The sequence below is a fragment of the Temnothorax nylanderi genome, unplaced genomic scaffold (assembly GCF_030848795.1).
Source record: "Temnothorax nylanderi isolate EJ_2023f unplaced genomic scaffold, tnyl_v1.0 TNYL_tig0108_pilon, whole genome shotgun sequence".
Classification (NCBI taxonomy): Eukaryota; Metazoa; Arthropoda; class Insecta; order Hymenoptera; family Formicidae; genus Temnothorax; species Temnothorax nylanderi.
Window position 1 is genome coordinate 410,072 of NW_027249170.1, and position 27,943 is coordinate 438,014.

Below are 27,943 nucleotides of genomic sequence, written 5' to 3' on the forward strand. Positions count from 1 at the left end.
GATATTAACAGAAAATACTATCTCTTTAATTATTTCTTATCAAACATAAATAAGAAAGAAGAATAAAAGTAATAATGAAAAAAAGGGGTTGCAAATAAATTTAGATCGGAAATTGCAGGAATAAGTTATGAAGAAGAAAAAGTAAAATCTGCGTATATAATAATATATCTCTTTTACAGTCTTCTTATAGGTATCTGTATCTATAATAAATGAATAATTAATATAGTAGGTGTATTTTTGTATGCATGTCTTCTAAAAATACAATAGCTGTCTATTACGCGCGGTATGAGAATTAAGATATGACGAAATATCAACAGAAACTTTTTTTATTTATTATCAGATATAAATATAAGTAACAAGAAAAACAATGATGAAAAGTGAGAAAGATGGAATAAAAATAAATTTATATTGGAGCCTAAAGGAAGAAGAAAAAGACAAAGAAAAAGAAGAAGAAAAAGAAAAGAAGAAAAAAGAAGAAAGAGAAAATGAAGGGAATTGTATGTACACAGAGAGAATTTTCTCTTAGAATTTACTCTGAAAATCATGTTAGGGATAATAGTTGTTGGGATAACATGTATTATGAAGAATTTTATGCGAGCTATTCTGATTAATATATCTACTATAATAAAAAATATTAATATCTATTACAATAAAATATAAAATATGCTTAATTAATTTTACGTAAAATATATAGTAAAATTTTAATAATTTTTCAAAAATTACCAATCTGCTTGGTAATAATTTTTATTACGTTCTTTGTAAAAATGTTTTTTGCATATTTCAAAAATTCCTATCGTTACTGATAATATTTGATTGGTTGCCAAGTTTGTAGTGAATTCGGATATCATATTTGAGAGGAGAATTTTCTTATATGTAATATATATAATATTAAGTTTATGAAAAGCATAGAATATGCTCTTTCATTATCAGAATTGGAGATCACGTAGTGCTTTCGCGTTGCGTTAGTAGATATATAATTGGAGTCGGAATTATAAGAGCGACATGCTTTCTCATTCCGACATAAATTTGAGCTTGACCCAGATTCTGCATATCGATACAGTCTGGGTAATCTTTTTGCGAGAATCATAAATCGCATATACATATATACATATATCTTGAACGACCATGCGCGCCTGCACGAATGGGCAACCCGTCATGCTGACCTGTTATGTCAGTGCAACAACCGGTGTAATATTTTATGGCAGCCATCTTGTCTCGGATATCGACGGATGATCGCGCACGCGATTCTCGCCTCGCATTTCAGAGGTCTCTGGGAGTGACGTGGAGCACGCGCCATCTTGTTCTTGTAGAGCGGCGCCATCCGGCATCCCCCATCAGCGAAAGCCGGACTTCTTTCCTTCTGTTCTCGCGTGGGGTGAGTGATACGTGTTGGAAATCGCGTTTTATTACAGACATCCTAGATTTCACGAGCGTCGGGAGGCGGGCAGATTGTTCATCGGACTACCCAATTCGAGATCCCTTGATATTTTTCGCAGATTTTCCCGTCGTTCGATTATTATTCGCCGCAACAGAAACGCTAACCTCGAGGAGATGCCCGCCGCACTCGTGCTCGACGTTTCTCTTCCTCGAACGCGCTCCGCGAAGCATCGCCGACAAAAATAACGATTCAAACGTGCACGCTTTTCGTTGGCGAAAGAGAGAGAATTGTTTAAATGAAATTTTCGTAGCGCAGGAATCACGTGTAATGCATTCTAATCATGTATCCATTATTTGTGCCTTTAGGGATTCGCGATGGGTGCGTACAAGTATATGCAGGAACTGTATCGCAAGAAGCAGAGCGACGTGCTCCGCTTCTTGCTGCGCGTCAGATGCTGGCAGTACCGCCAGTTGACCAAGATGCACCGTGCTCCTAGACCATCCAGACCGGATAAGGCCCGCCGTTTGGGTTACAAAGCCAAGCAAGGTAAGAATCTGGCCGATTGTTCGGGCCGATGAAAAGCATACTCGTGTAAAAATATTCAGTTTAACTGATTTTCTGTTTTACCGATATCCAGTTTTAAAGATATTTGAGAGCCAACAATTTAACATTTATATGATGTCTGCTTCTCAGGTACATACAGTAAAAAACAGTTTTGTTTTTAGCGCCAAGGTATTCTGGCAATTTATAGCAGTCGTGGAGACATCGTATAAATTTGCCAAATTATTTCTTTCTTTTTTAGATGTCTTGTACACTTTTTATTTCACGAGGAAAGAATATGGCTCCGTGACTGTTAATCAGTTTTATTTTACATCTAAATTAATGAGTAATTTTTCAATGTGATTATACAGTTATACTGAACTACCTTATTCTAGCATCAGAATGTATGACAATTTCTTCTACGTGAACATTAAATGATGATTTTGGACGTGCACCACTCTGACAGTTTTATGGAGAGACTAATACCTATCTAATGTCTACTGATGTATTTGACGAATTAACTTTACGCGACGAGTACATAATCGTAAATGGAAAATAAACGCAATATCTTATTTTTGTGCAGGCTTCGTTATCTTCAGAATCCGCGTGCGCCGCGGTGGACGCAAGCGTCCAGTTCCTAAGGGCGCGACCTATGGCAAGCCCAAGAGCCACGGTGTCAACCAGTTGAAACCAACGAGGAAACTGCAGTCAGTTGCCGAAGTAAGATGTTGAAATATGCACAGTTAAATTGCGTAAAAAGAATCTTGGAAATCTCTATGATGAATTGTACCATGCACCACTCTTACATTAGAATGGGGAAACAGCTGTACCTCTGATCACAGACATGCAGAAATAATAGCTTTAGTAATATCAATTAACGTCAACCGAACAGAATCTTAAATCTTATCATTATACTTCTAAAAATGATGACAAAAGTTTTTGTATTAATGAATAACGTTGATTTTTTTTCTTCCTTGGATGTCTGAAGCCGTCGTTAGTTTGAAGATTATCTTTCTTTTTAATAGGTCTCTTCACTAAGAATATTTATTTGCAGGAACGCGTCGGCCGCCGATGCGGTGGATTGCGAGTACTGAACAGCTATTGGGTAGCTCAGGACTCTTCGTACAAATACTATGAAGTTATTCTGGTCGATCCTGCCCACAAGGTTAATATTCAAAATCAATTTATAGCTTTTAAAAGTTTCTTAAAAAAAGCAAAATTATTATTTTATTACTATTATATATCCGATGATATATCAAATATTCGATATACTTTTTCACATTTGACATGATGACACTTTATATCACCAATGAACGATTACATGATTCTTTATCTTCCTTGGATGTCTGAACACAACCTAAATTTCGAGAATCATTTTTTAGGGATTTGTTCGTCACACGTTTTTAACATCTGCCTTTGTTTCAGGCAATTCGTAATGATCCTAAGGTAAATTGGATATGCGACGCTGTGCACAAGCACCGTGAGCTCCGTGGTAAAACTTCCGCCGGCAGAAGCTCTCGTGGATTAGGTAAAGGACATCGTTATTCGCAAACGATCGGTGGTTCGCGCCGTGCGGCCTGGAAGAGACGAAACACATTATCTCTCCGCAGAAAGCGATAATTATTTTGTTTGTAACCTCCGCAATGCGAGATACATCATTTTATTGCTACGCTTTACGTTGTATCAATATCGTGGCGTATTCTGTAAAAAAAATAAATATCTCTTTCCTAAAACTTGTAAAACTTTGGTATCGTGTTTCCCTTTCTGTACCACATATTCGTGTATAATCTCGCGAAATTTCTATAAAGCATTTGTAATAAAACAAGTGAAAATGTGTGACGAGAAACGGATAATGGTTTTTTTAACCGCTTTATTTTTCAATCGTGCACATTTTCAAAACAATTATAAAGGAAATAACTCATTGACCGGGTCCAGACAGCGACTTGTCCATGAATTTCTTTTTTGCAAAACAGAGCCACCATTTGCTCGGCTTCCCATCCTCGCCGTATACTTTTTCAACAATTCTAGCAGCCGTTTCCTGCCTGATTTGATGAAGATACTGCCTCATAAGATCTGAAAATTGAAAGTAACGTTATATTATCTGGAAATACACGTACGATCTTTACTGATTACTATTATTTACTAACTTCTACGCGTGTTCAACGAGCTCGGTACTTACCAGCTTCCGCAGGGCTGCTTGGTTTGGCGTATACAGAATTCAAGGGAAAGCCAGGATCACCGGGGACGTCAAATTTGGAGATAGCAAGGGAAAACATCTCATTCATGGCTTGTGGCTGGGTCGCGCACTTTTGTAGCTTCTTCAAACATTCGGTAATAAATAGAGTGATGTAGATTAAAACTCTGTCAGCCTCGCTCTGCAACCAAAGCACAACTTGACACTTGGAGTTATATTGTCTCGCGACAGAATTGAGCTTTTAGATGTATTACCTTGATCTCGTACGTCCTGAAGAACACGTTTGCTTTGAAGAAATATAACGCCTCGTCGATGATGTCCTGCTCTTTGTTGTTGAAAGGTGGCGCGGGACCCCTGAATGTGGTTTTGATCGGCAGCAACGCCATGTTCCCGATGGTGCCATGGCTCTTCGTGAAACTCGAATGATACGCCTAAAACATTTAAACAAATAGTAAGCAAGAGACACTCAGGGTATCACAAACGAGACGGATGACTAATCCGGTTGATCCTAAACTGTGCAACACGCTCGTTGGACATTACTATTCCGTATTCGAGGATCGTTTGTCACCCAAGTAACGTAATTTGTACGCGAGAATGTTTAATTTAGCGAATGTTGAATAGGGACAGAAATAACGGTAGAAATCTAGGCTGAGAAAGAAGTGACACCAAGTGACACCACACTTTGGTTATGTTAAACGGGGTGACGCCCCGCGTTGCTGCATTTACTTCGAGACACCGCACGTTCATGCTGACGCAAGGTGTAAGAACTTACAGGCATAACGACGACGAATTAACAGCGTAAACAGTAACTATATGGATGGACCGGGACGTCGGCTACAACATGCCTCGAAATGTCAGATGATGTCAGACTGTGTCAAACTGGGCTGAGAAAACCTAACCTAACCACAACCGCAGTTGACACTATTGACAGCCTAGTTCGAACGAACGACAGCAGGCCGCGCTGAAGAGGCTACTACCGCGTCCAGGGGACGCACCAGGGGAAAGAGAAGAGAAGAAGAAAAAGAAGAAGCCAGCGACGACGCGTGCTTGTGTGGCGGTCAGCATTGCGGAGTCCCGGACGATGACGTCGCGTCGAGGATCGCCGAATTCGTGAAAAACGTTCCAAGCCTGGAACGCTCGGTCCACTCGTGCTTCCCCGGAAACGACGACGACGGAGAAAAGTGGGAGGAAGCTCGTCCGCACACGTTCCCCATGCAAATCGACAGCGGAATGTTGACGCGGACGAATCCGGACAGGAGCCTCTGCCGCGTCTGCCTGACCGTGGACCACAACAACCAGTGCATCTTCCGCAGGAACTGGGACGGTCCCGACGACTCCTCCTCTGGGCTGTCGGAGAAGCTGCAGTTATGCTGCGGCGTGGAGGTTCGTTTTCCACTTGCACCTTCTGTTTACCTCGCATGCGGACCGCGAGACAATCTATTTTTTTTTTCTTATTCAGGTCCTGGAAGGCGACGGCCTGCCCACTAACATCTGCCTCGAGTGCGTGATGAAAGTCAACATCGCCTACGAATTGAGGAAACAATGTCAGAAAGCGGACGTTGAACTCAGGAAGCTGTACGGGAAAGCCTCGAGGACAGACGTCGCCGGCAACCGCATTCCTACAAAAGTAGTACTTTGCTTCTATACGAGTAAAATAATAATTTCAGTGCCGTTCAGGCACTGTCAAACTGTATCTCTTTTGCTTTGCAGGATCAATGTTGTCAAACTGAGCAATCTCTTATCTTGGGTGCAATCAATTCGGAGGATAATACAGAGCTAAGTGCGGACAGTGAAGTTAACATAGAGAAGAATACCTTGCAATCAAATGTCATGAGACAAGGACAAATACCGGACGCTTTCGAACAAATCAAGCAGGATGTTCTAGTAGACAGTGAAATGGATTTGGACTGCGGTAGTAGATATAAACAGGTAGAAGAATATGACAAAATAGCTAAAAAGGATCTTTATAGAACGAGAAGATTAATGTTTAAAAGGGTCACGTCTATAGAAAATTTGAAGAATTACAAGGAAAGACAGAGACGATATATCAAGAAGAGCGTGAACGTCAAACGCGAGAGCAGCGACGGCGAGTATCAGACGAAGGCGAGAAACGCCCACGGCAGGATGGAGAGAACGTCCGAGCTCGAATTACAATATAAATGTCAGAAATGTGATAGATTATATTCCAGTAAGAAGTCTTTAGATAGACACACGTCGACCCATAACGATAAAGAGTTCAAATGCGATAGCTGTGATAAGCAATTCTTCTGTCTGGATAAATTACATAAGCACGTTAATCTGCACAGAACGAAGGAGAAGCCGAAGCCGGTGTCGTGCAAGATCTGCAACAAGAGTTTCAGAAAGATCGACACGATGGTCAGGCACCTGAATACTCACAAGAAGGCCTATCCCAAGGATGTTTTTTCCATCCTGAAAGAGATACGGGACAAGAGAAAGTTGGAAAATAATCCAGAGTCCTTTGAAACGCCACTTACGATGGACGAGGACGAAGAAACGCAGGCGCACGACGGTCAGTTACACAGTGAGAACGACGGCACGACGAGGGAGCTGAGAAAACGTAACAATGCAAGAGTGGAACAAAGAGACTCGGATATGATGAACAGCGACTCCAGCGATGATAAAACCGAGTCGTTCGACGACGCGTCGCTCTTCCGCTGCAAACACTGCAGCAAGAGTTATCGTACCGAGAGGTCGCTCCAACGTCATCTGCTGGTACACGACGAGAAGAAGTACGTCTGCAACGTCTGCAACATGAAGTTCTTCCGGCAGGACAGGCTCAAGAGCCACATGGATCGGTACGGTCACGACGAAACCAAGGCGTGCCCGGAGCCGCAAAAGCCGCCGGACGACAAGTCGGCCATCAAGCTGATAAACACCTGGATAAGAGAGGAGCTGGATTCCGATAACGAGGGCAAGGGCTTCCCGTGCGGAGTCTGCGGAAAGTCGTACGACACGAAGAAGTCCCTGATGAAGCATCAGATGAACGCGCACGGCGGACAGGACGAGGGCTGCGCGAGCTGCGGTACCGTGTGCAATTGCGCGTACAAGGATCAGGAGAAGAGCAACGAGAAGTCGAAGCCGTACACCTGCGAGGAGTGTAACAAGTCGTTCGAGAAGGAGATCAAGCTGCACAGGCATCTGCGAATTCACGAGCGCGCCAAGGAGCAGCAGGACGCCAACTTCAAGCGTTTCCTCTGCCACATATGCAGCAAGACGTTCCGCCAGAACACCGGCCTCATGTTCCACATGAGGACGCACACGGGCTACAAGCCGCACGTGTGCAAGTACTGCGGCCGCGGCTTCACCTCCAACTCGAACTGCATCAATCACGAGAGGACTCACACGGGCGACCGGCCGTTCGTCTGCCATTACTGTAGCGCCGCGTTCGCGAAATCGTGCACCCTCAAGGCCCACATCACCACGCACACCGGCGAGGCGAACTATCACTGCAAGACCTGCGGCAAGTCGTTCCGTCGACTCAAGTACTTGAAGGAGCACAGATTCACGCACACGGGCGAGAAGCCGTACGCGTGCAAGATCTGCGGCACCGCGTACAGCCATTCCGGCAGTCTGTTCGTTCACGAGAAGAAGTGCAAGGCCCAGTACAATAATTATCAGCCGGGGCTCCCGCAAAACGCGCAACAGCAGGTTCCCTACGGTCAGTCTCAGCAGACCACCGGCGGCGGCATTTCCATGGCGTCCACTTCTTCGGTAGTCGCTCCTATCATCGCTACGCTGCCTCAGGCTCACCTAAATGTCATCAACAGCACTCTGAATGTACAGGCGAACAAGGGCTACATGGACAATGTTCAGCGAATGAACGCGCACGCGGCGGCTAACGCGACCACGGTCGTCTCCGCGTCGGGTCTGCACCCGAATGTCGACATCGCCGAGATGAGTTCCGCCGTGAGGAACTTCTCTATCATCGGCCAGATGTTTCACACTTAGGAATGCGTATACGAGCGTAAACGTGAATCAAGACTACTGTGATAAATACCCCCCCCCCCCCACTCTTTTTTTAACGATACTTGTCAAGATATATTTTACACTTCGAGTATAGCATATATATTTTGCTTTCTCTTTCAATAATCATCAAAATAAGTATATGTTTTGTATTGTACACATCACACAATATGGGAAGATGGGTATGGAATGTATATTTGTAACGTACGATTATTAGAAATTTTTATTATACAGAATTTTTATATAAGTACGGCAGAATTCTTATTGACCTGTATAACTGTTATATGGAAATATTTGATAACATAATGTTACATTCTAATTCATCGAATTGTTATTTCTGTATATACGATCGGTGTAATCATCATGCACGTGATTCGCCCATCGAATCGAGCAAAGTTCAGTCACGAATTCTTACGATAAGTTTTGTCCTGCGTCGAAAACAATTTTTGTAAATTTCGTAACAGACATATATTCAGCAAGTCTGAAGATCTAATTCATGTATACAACATGATTAAATAAATGAATTTTGCACTCATACAGTTTGCTCGTTTTTCAAATTATATTTTAAATTAAAACTTCGCATCGCGCGCTGATTTAATTCTCTGTTACATTACGTGCACGGTTTTTAAAATGATTAATCAAGTGGAGTGCATTTTATACCATGCTATCTTAATTTTCGTTGTTCTCTTTGATGATTTACAATTAAATAAAAGTTGATAATATTCTATATATTTTATTTTCTAAATAAAGAGAAGTGTAAAAGTAGTTAAATTATGAGATAATTTGTGCAGCATTCGATCGATAAAAAAAATGTGCTCTGTGAAATTTCTAAGGCTGGAAGATATTTTATACCCTACCGTGAAATTCCTTAGGCTGGAAGATATTTTATACCTTACTGTGAGAGAGAGAGAGAGAGAGAGAGAGAGAGAGAGAGAGAGAGAGAGGAGAGAGAGAGAGAGAGAGGAGAGAGAGAGAGAGAGAGAGAGAGAGATGAGAGAGAGAGGAGAGAGAGAGAGAGAGAGAGAGAGAGAGAGAGAGAGAGGAGATATGTGACTACTACATGAGCGCATATATACTGCATATCCGTGTATCTGAAACCGGAGCTTGTCGAACCGAGATTTGTGATTTGTGCCACTTCGAAAAGCCGATTCTTTCCCGCCTTTCCCATCATTCCACATCATTCGGCTAACTTCGCTTTCCGAAGCCGTACGAATTTCGCTTCGGTGAGCTTCGACTTTTAGCTGCACGCACGGATTCACGGATATCTAATATCTATGTATGTGTGTCGGTAAGACAGACCACGTCTAGTGGTGGGGAGCTTCTACCTATAACGTACTGGGAGGCTGTGCTGGCGTGCTAACCAATCTTACCCTACGGGCTACGACGGCTACGACCCGGGTGGTACGATCTACATTCTATTGTAAATCCAACACAAACAGCACAGTAGTTGGCCTTGGTTAGCCTGCCGTCGAACATCGTCGATTGGTGACTGTAACAGCACATTACTGTCGACGCCTCTTATCTGCGTAGAATTCTCTAAATTGTAAGTAGAACTTATGCACTATCGTATCCCATTAGATTAAACTAGATAGATTTAACTTAACTAATTCGAGATCATAAATATTGTGATATTACGTCGTATATCTCGAGTAAGGGCGTTTCGTGGTCACCGCCCGGCGCCCGGCTAACAAAAATAGTGGCCGGCAAAATTAGTGACGCTTGTGAAAGCGGATTAATTAGTCGTTTTATCATCGTGCTGAAGCAACAATTATGACAAGATTGATTCGGGGAATGATTCGGTACAATCGTCGCCTTCGGAGAGTATCGTGTTACAACAGAAAACAGAAATACATATATGTACGTATATGCATATATTAAAGCCGGTTCTACAATACGTCGCAAACGATGGCAACTGCTAGTTTGAAAGTGTTATTTCCACGTTGCGCTTGTCAATTGCGGTTGTCGAAAGAGAGTTGGCGAACTTTTAACTTTTTTGGCGACAGTAACGCAATCGGCAATCAGAAATAACACTTTTCAACTATAAGCAGTTGCCATCGTTTGCGAGGTATTGAGGTGTTGTAGAACCGGCTTAATCCAGAATGGTCAGGGACTCAGGGACAGGGGAACGCCTCAATAATGGCGTCTTTCATAATATTGGAAGCGTATAATATTTTATAAAGTATAATAAATCGTGATTAATAACAATCACATATTTTAAAAGTCTGAAAGCTGTAGAGTATGTCACGTTAATTAAACATACACATTTAATTCTTTTTCCCCATACAGAATATTTCAAACAGATGTTTTGCATTTCTTTGTAGATTTTACATCCCTATCCACAATATGTTTAAAAGTTGCAAGAGATGAATATCATATGCTATATTTAAAAACTTATTCTATGTATGCAATATTTCCAGTTATGTATTTCGTTTGATAAGAAAGATATGAAAAACTGTACTCATTTGATGAAGATGATACCGATCAAAGATTTATTTTGAAGTCCCGTTCCAATTTTGATTTACATATATATTATATACATATATGTATATAGGTATATATAACATAAGGATATCTCAACAGTTTTAAATTTATTTTTTATCGATATTTAATATATATATATATATATATATATATATATATATGTGTTAAATATAAATATGTGTATATATATATACACATATTTATATTTAATAAAGCCTAGAATTAAATATCGATAAAAAATAAATTTAAAGCTGAAAGCAGTAAACAAAACTTTTTTAACAAGATCGGAAAATATTGAAGCATATTCTCCGCCGTTGAGATATCCTTATGTTTCTAATCTAGAATTATGATGACGATGAAGAGAAGAATAACAAGTGCTTTTCTTTCAGCAACATGCCTTCCTACAAGCTGATTTACTTCCCCATCACGGCATTGGCCGAGCCAATTCGATTTTTGTTCAACTATGCTGGCATCGAATTTGTGGATGAACGTTTCGATAGGAAAGATTGGCCAAAACTTAAGCCGAGTAAGTACAGCTGATAAATATTAATAGAGAGTATATTAATAGAGTATATTAATAGAGTATATTAATAGAGAGTATATTAATAGAGAGTATATGTCTCTGTTAACGATTACCTATCGTGTACTTAATCCTGCTTATTCATTCCTGAAGTCCGATTTACGAATAGTTGACGTGGCAAAAATATAGCTTTTACATTATCTTCTGGAATGCCGACTGACCATTACTGTGTACTTCTTTATTCTTAAACATAAATTATTTTGATGTAGGGATTATGCCACATTTTATGCATAAGGAGACATTCATTTCTTCATTTAGCTTGTAAACGACAGAACCAGAAATAAATGTTATCTCTTTCGACAATAGAATCTTCTATTTCTTATTACGTATTGTAATGTTCTGTATAAGATAATTGATATTGCTAGGTAAATACTATGCGTTGTATTCTCACGTGATGAAAAACGTACTGTCGTTTCATTGCATGGTTCCTTGTTGATGTAAGAAAATCAATTATGTGTCGTTCAAGTTAGCCAATCAATCGTCGAGAAACCATAAGATTTGAGAGACAAACCATTCAGTATCATAAAGCTATGTAAAAGGCTGAAGAGCATTTTAATGAATTGTATATCAAAAAAATAAAATTTGTCATAGAAATAAAAATTAAGATTTGTATTGCCAAACTCAGACTTAGAAATGTAATTGTACTTATCTTTAATTGTGTAATTATTAATTGTCAAAACTCTTTAATGTATGCATATAAACAATTGCTATAGGTATAAATTCCAATTTTTGTAGATTTGAATTAATAATAATCGAAATGGTTTTTCTATAAATCTTATTCAATTTTAACAGCACTTTGTATTCATGTGTCTTAATATCATTTTTTCAGCTATGCCATTCGGCAAAGTACCCGTGCTTGAAGTAGACGGAAAGAAGATCGATCAGTCCGTAGCTATTTGCCGTTACTTGGCGAAGCAATGTGGTCTTGCCGGCAAAAACGATTGGGAGTCTCTGGAAATCGATGCGACCGTCGACACCATACACGATTTACGTGCCAGTGAGTAGATAACATACTGTTTACGCTATATTTTTCTGATTACTTTATTTACCAGGAGCGGAGATTTACTTTTAAAACAGATTTGAATCACACCATTAATAGGTTTACATTTCGGTAATGCGAACAGATTTATTCCGAAATAATGATATATAGAGAAGAAACAGGTTTTTCTACATTCGCGTTATAAATTCGATCTACTGAAATGATTAAATGTCATTATCTTATTTGTTTTATCATTCTTTTGCTTGCATTAGATATCGCTCGTTTCTTCTATGAGAGTAACGAACAGGCTAAAGAAGAGAAACTTAAAGCTGCCAAAGAGACGGTGCCGTATTATTTGGAGCGTTTGGACGCTCAGGTGAAGAAGAATGGCGGTTACTTTGTCGGCAGTACTCTGACGTGGGCCGATCTCACTTTCGTCGGTCTTTTGGACTACTTGAACCACATGATGAATGAGGACATCGTCGAGAAGTATGAGAATCTGAAACAACTCCAAAAGAAGGTTGAGGAATTACCGGCCATCAAGAGCTGGATCGAAAAGCGTCCACCGACCATCTATCCGAATTAATTTGGGTAATTTTATCAGCTGAAGGCTTGTTACTCAAATTGTCACGTGACAAAAATATTATAAGACTATATCTAATTAAAACTTGAATTATTTTTTTTTTCATTATGTAATTTTGCATCTCAATAAATCGCTACTCTTACTATTTTTTTTCGTCGATTCTTTTGTATTCACAAAACTTACCTTCCCATTCGTTCAATTTATTATAAACTGTCGATATTCCTAATCTAAAATAACGTAAAAACATCGGAAGATTACATCATAGATATTTAACAGGTAGTTAAAAAAATATTTGAAAAATTGGTCTTTTTGACGCTTTTATAATATTATTTTTGGTTGTCCCTTCAGGGTATTTCTGCTTGCTTACCTCGACAATGATTGACTCTTGATAATTCGCAAATAGCAAAGGGCCGTAAGTGCCGAGGGTTTTTATACGCGTGCAGAACAATGGGTGTGTTGTGAATGACGCACCCTGAGAAACAATCACCAGAAAACGATTAAGCTCATCTTATTCGCGGAAATTGTAATGCAATGACCTAGGTGGTCCGTTAAAGATTATTCCTTTAGTGAGATATTGATAGCTGCGGTGGCTAAGCTAACGTAATTTCGAGAACAACGTGAGGCGGATGTGACATATAAACATAAGAAATGATACAGCTGCGATACTTTCAACGAGTCTAACGTTATATCCTTCCTAGAATTAATGCCGCTCGAGAAGCTTCAAATTCTCGAACATTCTTGGACATAAATGTTCAAACATATGTTATGCTCATAAATGTTCATAAATGCCTGCGTATTGAAGATGTTTGAATATTTCTCTGTTTACATTATTTAAAGTTTTTATTAAAAATATTAGAACTGTAAAATAATAAATGTGTATATATATATATATATAGTCAATAAGGTGGCAGTGCGGTCTAGTGGTAAAGCGCCAGACCTAATTACGAAGAACCGGGTTCGAGTCCAACTGATCACAGGAATTTTAATATTCTAAACTGCACCCCTCCGCGAGAAATTAACAGGGAGAATCTTGTGGGAGAAACTGGGCTCAGTCTTTCGGAAAACCGTTCAACATATAGCTGGCAATTGTTATGTGTATTCCCCATTTGCCATCATGCCAGGGTGCTGTATAGGCTAATCACCACCAGCACATCTAAATTTAAGGCGATTATTAAAACCTCCCAGAAGGTCCTACGTTCCACTTAGGAAAATTAAAGGAACTAATCATTAGTCCATAATTGATTACATTTACCTTTCACGACAGAATAAAACATCCGACAAATCGAGCTGCTTGTTTTTTCTAGTAAAATCCGAATGTTCTCTCATCGTCACTTATTCCACATGCGCATAAAAGAAACCTCGTTGGGTGTTGTGGGGATCGGCGTTCTCTGCCACAATATTTGTGATGCATGCGATGATTTTTCATCTAATTACATATTGAATTCTAAAGGAAACAATTAAAATGTTATTTACATATGTATACGATTGTGAATTCAAGAATATAGAGATAAAATAATTTATAATAAACATTTCAAAATTTTAATATTTAAAAACAAAAAATATTTTAATATTTAAAAACAAAAGAAGAAGTGGTGTAAATTCTGTACTGTAAGAGATTGTATTGTAAATTGAGGATCTCGATTTAAAATATAACACTTTTTAGTTAAAATTGAAAAAGAGAATAATTTAGAATTCGGGGTTTCTTCTATGCGCATGTGGAATGAGTGATGATGAGAGAACATTCGGAATTTACTAGAAAAAGCAATTTTAATCCTTCGTCTGTATACGTTTTCTTGCATCCTTAGAGTGTGGGTCTGTCACGTTCGCCGCTATTTTTCCCTTTAAAGTATTTTAAAAAATCTAAAAAAATTCATCAAATATTTATCTACATAGTATAGTTGATGATTTTATAGTCATTTTGATAAACATCGTTTATTTAATAATTTCTGGCAGGGTTGCAAGTTTTACAGTTACGAGCAGTATTATTTTGGCTCGGACGATGTAGACCCACGTTTACAGACGGAGAGTTAAAATATTAATTTACCAGGAGAACATATTAGCGTTCCATATTTGGTAGAATTGTTTCCATCAATTTCGTTATCGTTGAAATAGGAAGCATGTTTTAATATTTATTTCTGATCGAGGAAAACATGAAAACGAGTGGATAACCATTATCTAATAAGATAATGGTTATCGAATTAAGGTTCTTTTCATTGTTATTCTACCGACACCATTCTTTTACCTTTCTATCCTGCTTTTCCTTCCTTCGTTCCTTCTTTATATTTACTTGACAATTGACTTATACACATTCCTTTTCTTCCTAATATGAATTTTCCGTTGGTTCCCAGATATATTGATCTAATTTATTCTCGTTCTTGCTTAACCCTTCTGTCAATGCATAATTCTTCATCTATCAATATATAAGTATCCGGGTACTCACTGCGTGTTTTCGACATTGCACTGCGACAATTTCTTTATAGCATTGCTGGGCATCGATTTTAGAGACTTTTTGACAAATTTAACATCCTTCAAACGCAAGTTACATTTAATATGAAATATCGAGCATATGATATTTCTCAAAAATATGGATGTGATACTTCCAGATTTTCGCCATTTCGCCCCTCATTGACGGTACGCTATCATATAGTCTATCTTTGTCAACATCGCTATTCGAGATACGAGTTCTTTAATGATGAATAGTTTTAGATAACGCTAGGAACCGTCAGGGAGAATCTTGAAAATTGTTTAAAGGGTGGTTAAGATACGTTGGAAAAAACTGGAACATTTTTCCGATGCTGATATATATATATGTAGTATCTACGATATAAAATAAGCGTAGCTTTGCGTTTTCGGAAAATGCATATGTGCGTTATCGTAGCGAGCGAGGACGAGAAGCACGAGGAGTTGTAATATGAATCAGCCAGCAGCGATAAGGTGTCGGATGTCGACGCCGAGGCCGCGAGGACGAGAAACAAGAAGAGGCGGAGTCGAGTCCGAACAGCGAGCGAGTTACGACGTGCTTTTGATAAAAATAAAATAAAAGAGGAGTTCAGTTCGCCGCAAGATCTGCCGGTTGGTGACTGTAACAGCGTATTACCGTTGACACCTTCCCCGTCTGTGTAGAATTCTTCAAATTGTGTGTAAATAGAACTTTATCCATTCTTATTATTTAAACTGATTCAAGATTGTAGATATTGTAATATTACATCAAATATCTCACGTAAGAGCGTTTTGTCATCGCCCAAGGACGTAAGAATACCTGGACGGAGCGTAAGCTAGGTACCTCTTTTAAACGCGGGGAGTGAAGCCTAAGAGGTGAGAGATCTATCATCGGCTGCATTCGGGGAGAGCGCTATTAGCGTTATTTGCTTATTCTATCCTTGTTTTACACCTAATGAGCGATAAAGATAGAATGATGCAATAGCGCTCCTAATGAGCGATAAAGATAGAATGAGCAATAGCGCTAATAACGTGCTCACTGAATGCAGCCATCGTGTCTCAGATTTAGCGTCTACTTTCACGTCGCGCGGTATCACTCGACTAGAGACATAAGGCCTGTTCGTTTTAGCTGCACTTCTTGTGAACGGTTCATCTTTTCTCTTTTTCTCTCCAATGTAAAAAGAAAAGGAGAAAAGATGAACCGTGCAAGAAGTTCAGTGAAAACGAATAGGCCTATTGCAACGATCACATTCCGTGAAATTATGCCGCCATGTATCGATATGTTTACAAATATATTCGTTGCACGAAAAAATAACGTGATTACGTAAAGTGATTATTAGTATAATGATTATTAGTATTAATATAGTGTATATGTCGTAGGCAAATGGTTATTTTAGGAAAATAGCTTCTGACTAGGCAAATGCTATCTGCCTGGCCAAATAGCTTTCATCATTTATTCTTGCTATTTTCCTAGTCAAATGCTATTTTCCTAGGCAGATGCTATTTGACTGAACCGCTGTTAGGCAAATGGTATTCCGCGAGCATGCATTGGTGCACTTCAGTGACGCGCTTTAAAAGTATTTAACTGTTTAAAGCGCGTCACTAATCTATACGCCGAAGGCGTGTCCTAAAATTAGTGAGAAGTTGTCGCGGGGCATGTTTATGGTCGCTACATCTCGTCGGTATGACAGGAATCATAACCTAATTCCTGTCAACTTTAACGATTAATATCTCGCTTCGCGGGGCAGAGCGACACTTTTTTCTGCCAGATTCTTTCGTTTCGTGCAAAAACGCGTCGAATAAGCCTAATTTCATCGATTTCTGTGCTGGGGTAGCTAAACTGAAGAATTACCCACCAATGCATGCTTCGCGGAATACCATTTGCCTAACAGCGGTTCAATCAAATAGCATCTGCCTAGGAAAATAGCATTTGACTAGGAAAATAGCAAGAATAAATGATGAAAGCTATTTGGCCAGGCAGATAGCATTTGCCTAGTCAGAAGCTATTTTCCTAAAATAACCATTTGCCTACGACATATATAAGAGCAAGAGCAAGAGACGTGAGTATGCGTTATCCTGAGGCATCCCGAGCGCAGAACGAGAAAAGAGAAGCGAAAGAAAGTGTGACTGTAAGTAGGAGAGAGGAAGGAGAAGGAAGAGGGGAGTGGGCAAGGTGGAGGTAAAAGGGGTGAGTGAAATAAAGTGAAAAATCATTTTACAGACGTAGAGAGGAGAGAAGAGGAGGAAGGTGTGTCGGCCACGGTGTGACGGAGGAAGGGAGAAGAGGAAGCAGCGCAAGCTGAAAGAACGACGAGAGGGTGGTGCAAGGGGAAGAGGGAGAGAAGGTGGAGAGAAGGCAGCAGAAAGGAGAGAGGGGAGATGGAGTGGTCGGAGGACCTAGTTAGGGTGTTAAATAGGATAGGGGATGAGTTAGGGAGGATTAGAAGGGTTATGGAGAGAAAGGAAGGGGGGTCGGAAGGAGAGGAGAGTGTCGAGGAGAGGGAGCGGAAGGATGATGGAGAGAGGAGCGAGTCGGGAAGCAAGACGGAAGAGAGAAGTATTAACGAGGAGGGGTGGTGGAAGGTGGTGAAGAGGGGAGAGGAGAGGAGACAGAGAGGGGAGGAGGCGGACGAGTGGGAGAAGACAAGGAGATTGAGGGAGAAAGTGAAGAGGATGGAGGAGGAGAGGGAACAAAAGGAGAAAAGGAGGAGAAATGTGATTTGGAGGGGGCTGGATGGGAGGGACGCGGAAGAAAGGAGGAGTTTTATGGAAAGGATAACGGAGAAGGTAATGGGAAGGATGCCGAGGATAAGAAGGGTATGGGAACAGAGAGGGGTAGGAGGGAAGGAGGTGGTGTTGGTGGAGATGGAGGATGAGAAGGAGAGGGCTGAGTTACTTCAGAAGTATTGGGAATTTAGGCAGAGGTGGGGGATATGTGTTGATGAAGACCTCACTATGGAGGAGAGAAATACGAAGTGGAGAATTATGGAGAAGGCGAGGGTGGAAAGGGAAAGAGGCAGGAGGGTTATGACAGACAATAGAAGAATTTGGGTTGAGGGAAAGGAGATTTTCTGGAATAAGGAGGAAGAGAAATGGGAGGAGGGATAGGGGGGCAAGGGCAGGAGGGGGTGGAGGGAGGTAGGCTAATCGAATGTTCACAGAGAAAAAAGAGGAGAGGGCGATGGAGCAGTCCGAGAGGGCAGGTGAGGAGGTAGAGAGATGAGATGCGGAGTGCGGGAGGGAGGAGGAAGGAGCAGGCTGGAGGAGAGAAGACAGGAGGCGAAGAGGAGGAGGAGGGGCTCAGGCGGAGGATGCGGAGTTGAGGGGAGAGAGAGGGAGTGGGAGGGGTTGGAAGAGATGGAGGGCGGGGGTGGGGTCCGTGAGGGTGGGAGGTAACAGACTGTAAAGGGTCGCTTACGGCCAGGTCGGGAATAGGGGTGTTGTGCATTATGTAAGAGGTTTGGGTACGTTCCTCACAAAAACGCCTTGTAAATCCTGCGGGGACATACAATAAACCTATCTATCTATTTATCTATAGTGTATATAACATGCCGGCGTCGCCACCATCTTACATATCTCATTCGTTTCAATAGACAATTCATTCCCTTTACCTTTTGTGCTTTATCCCCGCAGCATTACGCTCTGTCTAGGTATTCTTACGTCCATGTCACCGTCCGACTAATTAGTGGTCGGCAGATTAATGACGCTTGTTGAAGTGAATTAATTAGTTAGATTTATCACCATGACGAAGGAATTAAAAATGACAAAATTGATTCGGAGAATAATTTTGATATAATCGCCGCATTCAAAGAGTATCGCGTTACAGCAAAAAGAAATATATATATACATATATTAACCGAATGATTAGGAAAGAAAACTCCACAATATAATGACGTCTTTCATCAATATCGAAATTGTATATTTTATAAAGCATAAATCCTAATTAAAAAGAATAACATTGTATAAAAATTCCGAGTACTGTAATTCCATGTCAATTAAACATATATTTCTTTTTCCTATGCAGAATATTTTAAATAGAAATTGTACGTAAATAAATGAATAATCACGTTTGTATGCATCAAATATTAAAATAAAAAAGGCCAATAAACGAATAACATTATATTGCTCCTTCATTGACCATTTTAGTACAAGTTTTATATTTCCAAATTTACATCATTATGTTTGATACAATATGTTTGAAAGTTACAAAAAAGCAGAAAAGTTGCAAAAGAATGAAAATACCATATGCTTTGTTTAAAAATGTTTATATATACAATATTTCCAGTCATGTATTTAGTTTGATAAGAAAGATAAGAAAATATGCATGACTTTGTAATGATTAATTGCGTAATGTAAGTTATACTATTATACAGATTAAGAGCTTGCGGTGTTTGGCGCATAACAATTTTTTTTAAATAAATAGTTTTTATATAATCAGTGGCTGTTTATAACTACTCGAACATTAATCGAACTGTTTAAAATTTTGGTGACAATTGTTCGAGATCGCGAATGCTCGAGATCACGAATGTTCTTGAATATTCTTATTCTTAATTAGTCGACAGTGTCATGAGTACGTCACGTCGGAAGTGTAACACGATATTTATCCAGCGAATCGCCGCTTATCTGTTTCGCGCTCACGTCTTCAGAATTATTCTCCGTACGATGTCGAGTGTCACTCTGATTCTCCGGCACGGTCTTTTCGACGATCGATTCTCTAATTACAAAGATAACTGGCTATCTGCATCTTCGGTATTTCAGTTCGAGAACCCTCTATTCCATTTTGACCTTCGCTAAGCGTTCGTCATTCCTGGCGCGTTCTTTGTCTCGTGTGGGTATAAAAACCCATAGAACTTACGGCGCGTCGCCATTCGTCAACAGTGTCAGTGGGTCAAGATCTGTCATCGGTCGATTTGCGATGGTCAGTTTTTATTCACGCGCGGGTTATCCGACACGACAAGCGAGAAAGTGTCGATAGAGAATTCATTTAAAACGCCCGCGTTTCCGAGTTCCGAAATAAACTATTGTGTTACTTCAAGCTTCGGTGTCAGTGGTCCCTCACCCACTATCCCTTCCTCACTCACACGCGCGCGAACACGTTCAATTTTCTTTTATTTGAAAGTACACGGAAAGAACGGTTTTGCTGAAGTACCTAAAAATTTAGCTAGATACAATTTTATTGCACCATCAAAATAATTATAGTAGGTCGCTGAAGTATGATGATAATGCTGTAAAAAATTTTGACATTTTAGCAATCGGTTTGAGTGTTCTACATAATTATTTTGATGGTCCAACAAAATTATTTTCAGATCTGTATCTAGTTAAAATTTTAGATACTTCAGCAAAACCGTTCTTTCCATGTACACATGTAGATGAGGGAGGGGCTCCTCCGCATAAAAAAACTAATCTAACTCTAAGCTTATTTTTAAAAACTTGAAATTAAAATTCGAAATAAGGACAAATATTAATCATAAATTTTTTAAAAATTATTTTTTCCGTTCCTCGCCAAAAATGCCTCCAAAAACCACAAAGTTATTGTAATCGTCCTAAGCCTAGAATCAAATATCGATAAAAAATAAATTTAAAACTGAAAGCTCGCCTCGGTAAACAAAACTTCTTTAATGAGATCGGAAAATATTGAAGCATACTGTCCGCCGTTGAGATATCCTCATGATCCTAGCATTATAATGACGATAAAGACAAAAATAATTAACAAGTGCTCTTCTTTCAGCAACATGCCTTCCTACAAGCTGATTTCTTTCTCCATCGGTGGCTCCACAGCATTGGCCGAGCCAATTCGATTTTTGTTCATCTATGCTAGAATCAAACTTGATGATGAACGTTACGATAGCAAAGATTGGATAAAGCTCTTTAAGTCGAGTAGGTACAGCTAATTAATATTAATAGTATATGTCTCTGTTAATGATTGTCTATCGCGTACTTAATCCGGCTTGTTCACTCCTGAAATCCGATTCACGAATAGTTGATGTGGCAAAAATATAGTTTTTACATTATCTTCTGGAGTGCCGACTGACCATTACTATTATGTACTTCTTTATTCTTAAACATAAATTATTTCGACGTAAAAATTATGCCACATTTTATACGTAATGAGACATTAATTTCTTCATTTAGCTTTCTTGTAAACGACAGAACTGGAAATAAGTTATTATCTCTCTCGATAATAGAACCTTCCATTTCTTATTACGTATTGTAATGTTCTGTATAAGACAATCGATATTGCTAGGTAAATACATAATGCGTTGTATTCTCACCTAATGAAAAACATACTGTCGTTTCATTGTATGGTTCAACGTAAGTAGATTTCTTTGTTGATGTAAGGAAATCATTTCTATGTCGTCTAAGTCAGCTAATCAATTGTCGAACTACCATAAGATTTGAGAGACATTACCATTCAGTATTATAAAGCTATATAAAAGGCTGCAGAACATTTTAATGAATTGTATAGCAGAGAAAGAAGATTTGTCATAAAAATTAAAATTAAGATTTTGTATTGCTCAGACTTAGAAATGTAATTGTACTTATCTTTAATTGTGTGTAATGTGTAATTATTAATCGTCAAAACTCTTAATGTATGTGTATATAAACACAATTGCTGTGGATATAAATCCCAATTTTTGTAGATTTGAATTAATAATAATCCAGATATGCTTTCTCTATAAACTTTATTCAATTTTAACAGCATCTTGTATTCCTGTGCCTTAATATAATTTTTCAGCTATACCATTCGGCAAAGCCGTGCTTGAAGTAGACGGAAAGAAGATCGATCAGTCCGTAGCTGTTGGCCGTTACTTGGCGAAGCAATGTGGTCTCGCTGGCAAGAACGATTGGGAGTCTTTGGAAATCGATGCGACCGTCGACACCATACACGACTTACGCGCCAGTGAGTAGATAATATTCTGCTTATGCTATATTTTTCCGATTACTTTACTTACCAGGAGCGGAGATTTACTTTTAAAACAGATTTGAATTACAACATTAATAGGTTCACATTTCGATAATGCGAACAGATTTATTCCGAAATGATGATATATAGGGAAGAAATAGATTTTTCTACATTCGCGTTATAAATTCGATCTACTGAAATTATTGATTGTCATTATCTTATTGCTCACTATCTTATTTGCCTTATATTTTTTCGCTTGCATTTAGATATCTTTGCTTATTATTACTTCGAGGGTACCTATGTGAGTACCTTGCATGACGAGCAGGACGTGCAGAACTTGGTGCAGAATAAATATGCAAAACTTAAAGCTGCCAAGGAAACGGCGCCTTATTATTTGGAGCGTTTGGACGCTCAGGTGAAGAAGAATGGTGGTTACTTTGTCGGCGGTACTCTGACGTGGGCCGATCTCACATTCGTCGCTCTTTTGCGCCACTTGAACGGCATGATGAATGAGGACATCGTCGAGAAGTATGAGAACCTGAAACAACTGCAAAAGAAGGTTGAGGAAATCCCGGACATCAAGAGCTGGATCGAAAATCGTCCGCCGACTATCTATCCCACTTGGCGTAACGTGTTATGTTGCTGAAATATTGAAATGTTCGGAAATGGTGCAGTAAATTTCATTAACATTTCATACATAACTGTGCATCTGAAATATTTCAGAAATGTACCTGCATTATGTTTTTTTATAATATTGCATTAACAATTAATATTTCTGAAATCTTTCAGAAAGATGTTTGCAATATTTGTAAGTTTCTGTAATATTGCAAAAAAATGTAGCAAATGCAATATTTCAGGAATATTTCTGAAACATTATATAAGTAATATTATGTTTACATTGCATGTATTATATTTCTGTAACATATCAAACGCAACATTGCATTTAAAATATTTCTGAAAAATTTCTGAAAGATTGCGTAGGTAGGGGAGACCGGGGCTATCTGTCTACGGGGGCTATGTGTCCACAGTACTGCTATCTCAAGTTTTAAGAGACATATGTCTTTACCATTGTAACAAGTATTTGAAAAATGCCCTACATAAGAGATTTAAATGTTGTTTGTTTTTTTTGCGATGCCTCTCGCAGACGCTATATACGTTAAAAGAAAAGCGAAAACAATTATTTACATTTTTCGACGGTCGAAAAATTTGCTGTGCGTAGTAGTTTAACTCAAATTAAAGTAAGCAATTCATAATATTATCAATTAATATATAGTTATCAGGTGTGAGAAGCGTCAAATCTTAATTTCGCATAATCTAAAATTGGCAACATGTTGAAGACTGAAAAACGTGGTCGGGGCTATCTGTCCTATTTTTGATGGGGCAATGTGTCCACACTTCAATGACGGATTGTTCTTTTATTAATAGATAATGCTGCGTAACGACTAGGCAGTTTTTTCAATATTATATATTAATAATAAATAATATTATAAATAAGTATAAAAATTAATATAAGTAATGTGTTTTTTATTATGTGGATAGATAGCTCCTCGAATGTGGACAGATAGCCCCGCATATGGGGCTATCTGTCTACGCTTGACTTGCCCACTTAAAAAATTCGCCTCTTTAAAATGTTAAAAGGTTAACGATTTTAATTATGTTTTTTTTAATAGCAAGGTTGAAGGGTTATACCATTAAAATTTTAGCCAAATATCTTTATTGGTTTTTTAGTAAACTTGAAAAAAGCGTAAAGTGTGGACACATAGCCCCGGTCTCCCCTAATGAAAAATTGAATTGCACGCAGTGAATTTCTGCAATATTGCAGAAGAAATATTGCAGATGCAATGATTTAGAAACATTTCTGATACATGATTATTACATTTACATTATATTTTTGAATGTTTCACGTGCAACATTGTATTTGTAATATTTCCGAAAAATTGCTGACAGACTTTAGAACTTAAAAAAAATTAAATTTATTATTATGTAATTATTGTATTTTATTGCATTTTTTCTCTTCCGTTAAGAATTTCCTGATATTTCAAATTTTGTTATATGACATTTTTAATATAAAATATGAAATATCTCGTAAAGTATTCACTTTTCGATGACTTTACCTGTATCAGAAAGTGAACTTTTCTTCGCCAGTGAATAAAGAATAACAAGGAAAATAATATTCGACGCTGACTGGCAAAAAAGATTTATTCGTATATCTGTATTGTTAATAATGTTATGCGATAGCGCTGACCGGCAAAAAAGATTTATTCATATATCCTGTATTGTTAATATTGTTATGCGATAGCTTTGTCACCAAAATAAGCAAGTATAAGAAAGAAAGAAGCGTCAGAGTCAGAGGATCACCGCTACCCTGTTCTTGAGGTCCATAAACGATAAACACCAGCGGTGACGCCTTTCCCTCCCATTATATACATAAAATATATGCTTAAAATAAAATAAAATAAAACAGCACAATTTAATAACATTTGTCATGCTCATGAAAACGCATAGGAATAATTAACGTATATCTCACGAATGTACAAGTAGCTCCGATTATTATAGTATAATTATTCTTTCATAACATTCTGTTGTCATGCTACTCAGACAGCACCATGTCCAAAATCGGGACAAAGACGTCTTTTCGATGTCTTTTAGACGTCTTTTAGCCATCTTTTGCTAAAAGATCTTTTAGACGTTTTGCTAAATGTTTGAAAGACGTCTTTTAGACGTCTTATATCCCGCTTTTGGACAAGTGTGCTGTATGGGTACGGATTCTATTGACTGTAAAACCAGAGATTTTCGAAATAAAATTTAAATTGTCTTAATTGACTTATATCAAATATACTTTTAATTTTTATATTAATTATTATAATTATTTACATTAGTAGCGGCTTCACCAATTTTAATGACTTTGATATACATTGTCAGGGTAGACCTCGCGTCACGTACGTGGAAAGTTGGAAATCAATCTAGAATTATTTTATTTTTTTTAAAATTCTTCTTAAATGTACATTGTTCGAGATTACGAATGCTCGAGATCACGAATGTTGTAGAATATTATTATTCTTAATTTATCGATACTGCTATTCGTCATAGCGTGAGGTGTAACACGATATTTATCAAGAGGGTCGAATAGCAGTAACGATAAATTAAGAATAATAATATTCTGCTAAAACCTTTTGAAAGTTACACAGGGTCGTATTCTTGACAATATTGATTCTTGACATACATATATATATTAATCAAAGTCATTGAAATCAGTGAGATCGCCACTAATGTAAATAATTATCTTTATATTCTTCTGAGTGTTTCAAAGTGGTGACTGAATTACTTTTATGATGTGTTTCTTAACTACCGCGACATTTTGACAATTCGCGATGACTTATGACGAAATCGATATCGTACAATATAAATAAAAAGTCTTGTAATTATTAATACTCATTCGGATATTTCGTAAATTTGAATACATACCTATCTATATGGTGTACTATATTGAATAATCTTACACAACTGCACTTTTATGTTCCAAAAAATTTAATAATATCGACAGTGTTTAAATATGCTTAAATCCACTTAACAGATGTAAAGAAGTAGTTGCATTAGAAATAAAATTATTCAGTGTTAAATTAATTATCTTTAGTAAATTAAACTTAATGACTTTATTAATATCTTTTGCAGTACGGAAAGATACGATTGGCTGAAAAAGTATTATTTTAACTGTTTTGGATTCGAGTAATTTGAGAATCAAAGATTTTATTTTAAACTGGCTCTGATGCGCTATTAGCTGAACGAGAAAAATGTCGAAAACTTTGGAAATCTCTTCCTTAGATTCCCTTGCATACAAAAGCGTAAAAATACTTAGAACTTTGGATACTTACTCCATAATGTAGTGTACCATTTCGCAAGGTAATCGTGTGATGAGTGACGCGTGTTGCTCCGCGCTAGTGCGAATAATTAGTAAATGAAGGGTCCCGGGTTCGATCTCGGCCGGGCCTTCATCCCACATTTTCCTCGTTTAAGAGCTAGCATCCCCTGATTAAGGGGTAGGTGGTTAAGAGGAAATATATCCTCGCTTAAGAGGAGGTTTCCCTGATTAAAGGGAAGTTTAAGAATTAAAGTTTCGCAAGGATTAATATAAAAATTGCCCCCGATCGACGCTCTCACCGACGATCTCATCGGACAACAAGAGTGAGGCGGGTATATACATATGTATATGTACATAAACCAAACTGAGGTAGTTTGGTGTGCAGTATTGCAAGTGTTTCTATTGCACATTGCTACAATAGAAGCACTTGTAGTACTGCATACCAGATTACTTCAGTTTTGAAATGAAAGAAATCTCTTATCATCTTGGCATTTTTATGCTGTCAAAATAAAAAAACAAAATGTTAATTAGTGTTTTATTCAAGAGTTAGTGCGATTGTCTTTTGAACTTTTAGGCAATTAAATTAATCACGTATCGTTATATGGGGTATGTTTTCTGTTACTGAACTGGCTGCACTAGTTCAGTAACAGAAAACAGACCCATGAATACGACTTTTCGATTCAAAATGCAATTTATAATTCTGCTTAAATCCGTTGCATATTCTAATGTGGAATAAGTAATAACAATTAAAAAAAAATAGCTTGAAAGCAATTAAATAAATAATCCACATCTCTTAATTTACATTATCAATCAATAAATACATATAACTATACGCACATAGGATCAAAAGCGCGTGAATTCGAACGCAATAAAAAACGTAACCATGGCTACTTAGCATTTATAATAATCGAATAAACAAGGGACTTTCAATAATGAAATTAACAAGAGACAAGTAAAAAAAAGGCTTTTAGAGTTCAACGCGGTTGACGATGCGTGAATTGATCGTGAGTGAACTTTATATCGATCTTTAATAACTAATATGATATACAAAATTAGAAATTAAACGTACTTTAACGTGCAGCTTTAAGTATTGAGTCATTTATAACATTTTTATTTATTTATAACATTTTTACAAGATCCATTAACATTTAGGAAGTTCATATCTCTAAGGATATGTCGAAAAGTAAAAGTAAGATCACAATTTGATGGCCATCAATGGAGCTTAAAGCACGGTTGTACATAGGACAAATTAAATTTTATAATATAACACAAATAATTATAGGTACTGTAGTCCATCGAAGACTATTTATTGAAGATCTCACAATCAGTACAGATCGAGTAGAGACCAGTAGAGATCGGTTTTGGAAATTACATTCACAGTATAATTATTTGTAGTTCAGATAATAAAATACCGATTTATTACAATAATATAGATACAAATAGAAAATATTTCGACTTATCTAGTCTGCCTCGGAACGCAAACAGAACTCAGTCAATAAAGTCAATAAAGTGTAACAATTTTCGTTGGAAAGTGCGAAAAATGTAGTTTCCAAACTTAAAATAGATTTCTAGAGAATTTTAATCGGTGATGGCAGAAATAAGCCCACTTATTGTTAGTGCCTACTGTAAAAACGAAAATCAAAGTTACTATCAGTCAATGCAATATTAAGATGGAAATAATTTATGGTTAAAAACTTACATTTATTTCAGCCGTATTTTAGTCTAGCAGCGCTAGCCTTCTTTGCATCAATATCTTTTCGAATTCAATATCCTTCAAAAATGCAAGTTACATTTAATATGAAATATCGAGCACATGATAATTCTCAAAAATATGAGTGTGATAATTTATGGACGATATCCGTTTTTGCATATAAAATTGTGGACTCATACTTACAGATTTTCGTCCCAATTTAATGGTGCATTATATAGTCTATCTTTGTCAGCATCACTACTCAAAATACGGGTTGATAATGAATAGTTGTCAGATAACGCTCAGATACCTCTCTAGTGAGTTTCTTCTAG

The 27,943-nt window shown here is 37.9% G+C and overlaps 5 protein-coding genes and 1 long non-coding RNA gene across 14 annotated transcripts; 4 read left to right on the plus strand and 2 right to left on the minus strand.

Moving 5' to 3' along the window:
* Positions 1–1,297: 1,297 nt before the first annotated feature.
* Positions 1,298–3,651, plus strand: Rpl15 (ribosomal protein L15). The gene is made up of 5 exons (XM_071712269.1): positions 1,298–1,375; positions 1,744–1,924; positions 2,502–2,638; positions 2,973–3,083; positions 3,344–3,651. Exons 2-5 carry the CDS (start codon positions 1,753–1,755, stop codon positions 3,536–3,538), a joined length of 615 nt encoding a protein of 204 aa, XP_071568370.1. The 5' UTR covers positions 1,298–1,375; positions 1,744–1,752; the 3' UTR covers positions 3,539–3,651.
* Positions 3,652–3,768: 117 nt separating this feature from the next.
* Arpc3a (Actin-related protein 2/3 complex, subunit 3A) lies at positions 3,769–5,038 on the minus strand. Its single transcript, XM_071712294.1, has 4 exons — positions 4,885–5,038; positions 4,367–4,543; positions 4,098–4,293; positions 3,769–3,991 (listed from the first exon to the last, which is right to left on the minus strand). The coding sequence occupies exons 1-4, from the start codon at positions 4,888–4,890 to the stop codon at positions 3,837–3,839; spliced, it is 534 nt and encodes a 177-aa protein (XP_071568395.1). The 5' UTR covers positions 4,891–5,038; the 3' UTR covers positions 3,769–3,836.
* A 68-nt stretch (positions 5,039–5,106) lies between these two features.
* Positions 5,107–8,631, plus strand: LOC139775886 (uncharacterized). The gene is made up of 3 exons (XM_071712229.1): positions 5,107–5,495; positions 5,572–5,739; positions 5,823–8,631. The coding sequence occupies exons 1-3, from the start codon at positions 5,325–5,327 to the stop codon at positions 8,079–8,081; spliced, it is 2,598 nt and encodes an 865-aa protein (XP_071568330.1). The 5' UTR covers positions 5,107–5,324; the 3' UTR covers positions 8,082–8,631.
* Positions 8,632–9,439: 808 nt separating this feature from the next.
* On the plus strand, positions 9,440–12,864 carry LOC139775911 (glutathione S-transferase-like). The gene is made up of 4 exons (XM_071712283.1): positions 9,440–9,639; positions 10,967–11,103; positions 11,987–12,154; positions 12,409–12,864. The coding sequence occupies exons 2-4, from the start codon at positions 10,971–10,973 to the stop codon at positions 12,720–12,722; spliced, it is 615 nt and encodes a 204-aa protein (XP_071568384.1). The 5' UTR covers positions 9,440–9,639; positions 10,967–10,970; the 3' UTR covers positions 12,723–12,864.
* Positions 12,865–15,553: 2,689 nt separating this feature from the next.
* LOC139775906 (glutathione S-transferase-like) lies at positions 15,554–24,896 on the plus strand. 9 transcript variants are annotated; one of them, XM_071712271.1, is made up of 4 exons: positions 15,576–16,034; positions 20,887–21,035; positions 21,895–22,059; positions 22,329–24,896. In XM_071712271.1, the coding sequence occupies exons 2-4, from the start codon at positions 20,891–20,893 to the stop codon at positions 22,706–22,708; spliced, it is 690 nt and encodes a 229-aa protein (XP_071568372.1). In that variant the 5' UTR covers positions 15,576–16,034; positions 20,887–20,890; the 3' UTR covers positions 22,709–24,896. The 9 variants fall into 9 exon arrangements, 7 of the variants coding, with proteins under 7 accessions (XP_071568372.1, XP_071568376.1, XP_071568373.1 ...); XM_071712275.1 differs by having other exon boundaries at positions 15,576–15,859; XM_071712272.1 differs by having other exon boundaries at positions 15,576–15,855.
* Positions 24,897–27,316: 2,420 nt separating this feature from the next.
* On the minus strand, positions 27,317–27,940 carry LOC139775923 (uncharacterized). The gene is made up of 3 exons (XR_011718957.1): positions 27,816–27,940; positions 27,621–27,692; positions 27,317–27,544 (listed from the first exon to the last, which is right to left on the minus strand). It is a non-coding gene; the product is annotated as an uncharacterized lncRNA (long non-coding RNA).
* Positions 27,941–27,943: the final 3 nt, after the last annotated feature.

Bases quoted from the DNA above. Each gene is read 5' to 3' on its own strand.
- Rpl15 (XM_071712269.1), top strand. From the start codon at position 1,753: ATGGGTGCGTACAAGTATATGCAGGAACTGTATCGCAAGAAGCAGAGC. The intron at 1,925-2,501 runs GTAAGAATCTGG...ATTTTTGTGCAG, and splicing joins GGGTTACAAAGCCAAGCAAG to GCTTCGTTATCTTCAGAATC. The intron at 2,639-2,972 runs GTAAGATGTTGA...ATTTATTTGCAG, and splicing joins AACTGCAGTCAGTTGCCGAA to GAACGCGTCGGCCGCCGATG.
- Arpc3a (XM_071712294.1), bottom strand. The intron at 4,294-4,366 runs GTAATACATCTA...CTTTGGTTGCAG, and splicing joins TCAGGACGTACGAGATCAAG to AGCGAGGCTGACAGAGTTTT. The intron at 3,992-4,097 runs GTAAGTACCGAG...TTCAATTTTCAG, and splicing joins AAGCAGCCCTGCGGAAGCTG to ATCTTATGAGGCAGTATCTT.
- LOC139775886 (XM_071712229.1), top strand. From the start codon at position 5,325: ATGCAAATCGACAGCGGAATGTTGACGCGGACGAATCCGGACAGGAGC. The intron at 5,496-5,571 runs GTTCGTTTTCCA...TTTCTTATTCAG, and splicing joins AGTTATGCTGCGGCGTGGAG to GTCCTGGAAGGCGACGGCCT. The intron at 5,740-5,822 runs GTAGTACTTTGC...TTTGCTTTGCAG, and splicing joins GCAACCGCATTCCTACAAAA to GATCAATGTTGTCAAACTGA.
- LOC139775911 (XM_071712283.1), top strand. From the start codon at position 10,971: ATGCCTTCCTACAAGCTGATTTACTTCCCCATCACGGCATTGGCCGAG. The intron at 11,104-11,986 runs GTAAGTACAGCT...TCATTTTTTCAG, and splicing joins TTGGCCAAAACTTAAGCCGA to CTATGCCATTCGGCAAAGTA. The intron at 12,155-12,408 runs GTGAGTAGATAA...TGCTTGCATTAG, and splicing joins CATACACGATTTACGTGCCA to ATATCGCTCGTTTCTTCTAT.
- LOC139775906 (XM_071712271.1), top strand. From the start codon at position 20,891: ATGCCTTCCTACAAGCTGATTTCTTTCTCCATCGGTGGCTCCACAGCA. The intron at 21,036-21,894 runs GTAGGTACAGCT...ATAATTTTTCAG, and splicing joins GATAAAGCTCTTTAAGTCGA to CTATACCATTCGGCAAAGCC. The intron at 22,060-22,328 runs GTGAGTAGATAA...GCTTGCATTTAG, and splicing joins CATACACGACTTACGCGCCA to ATATCTTTGCTTATTATTAC.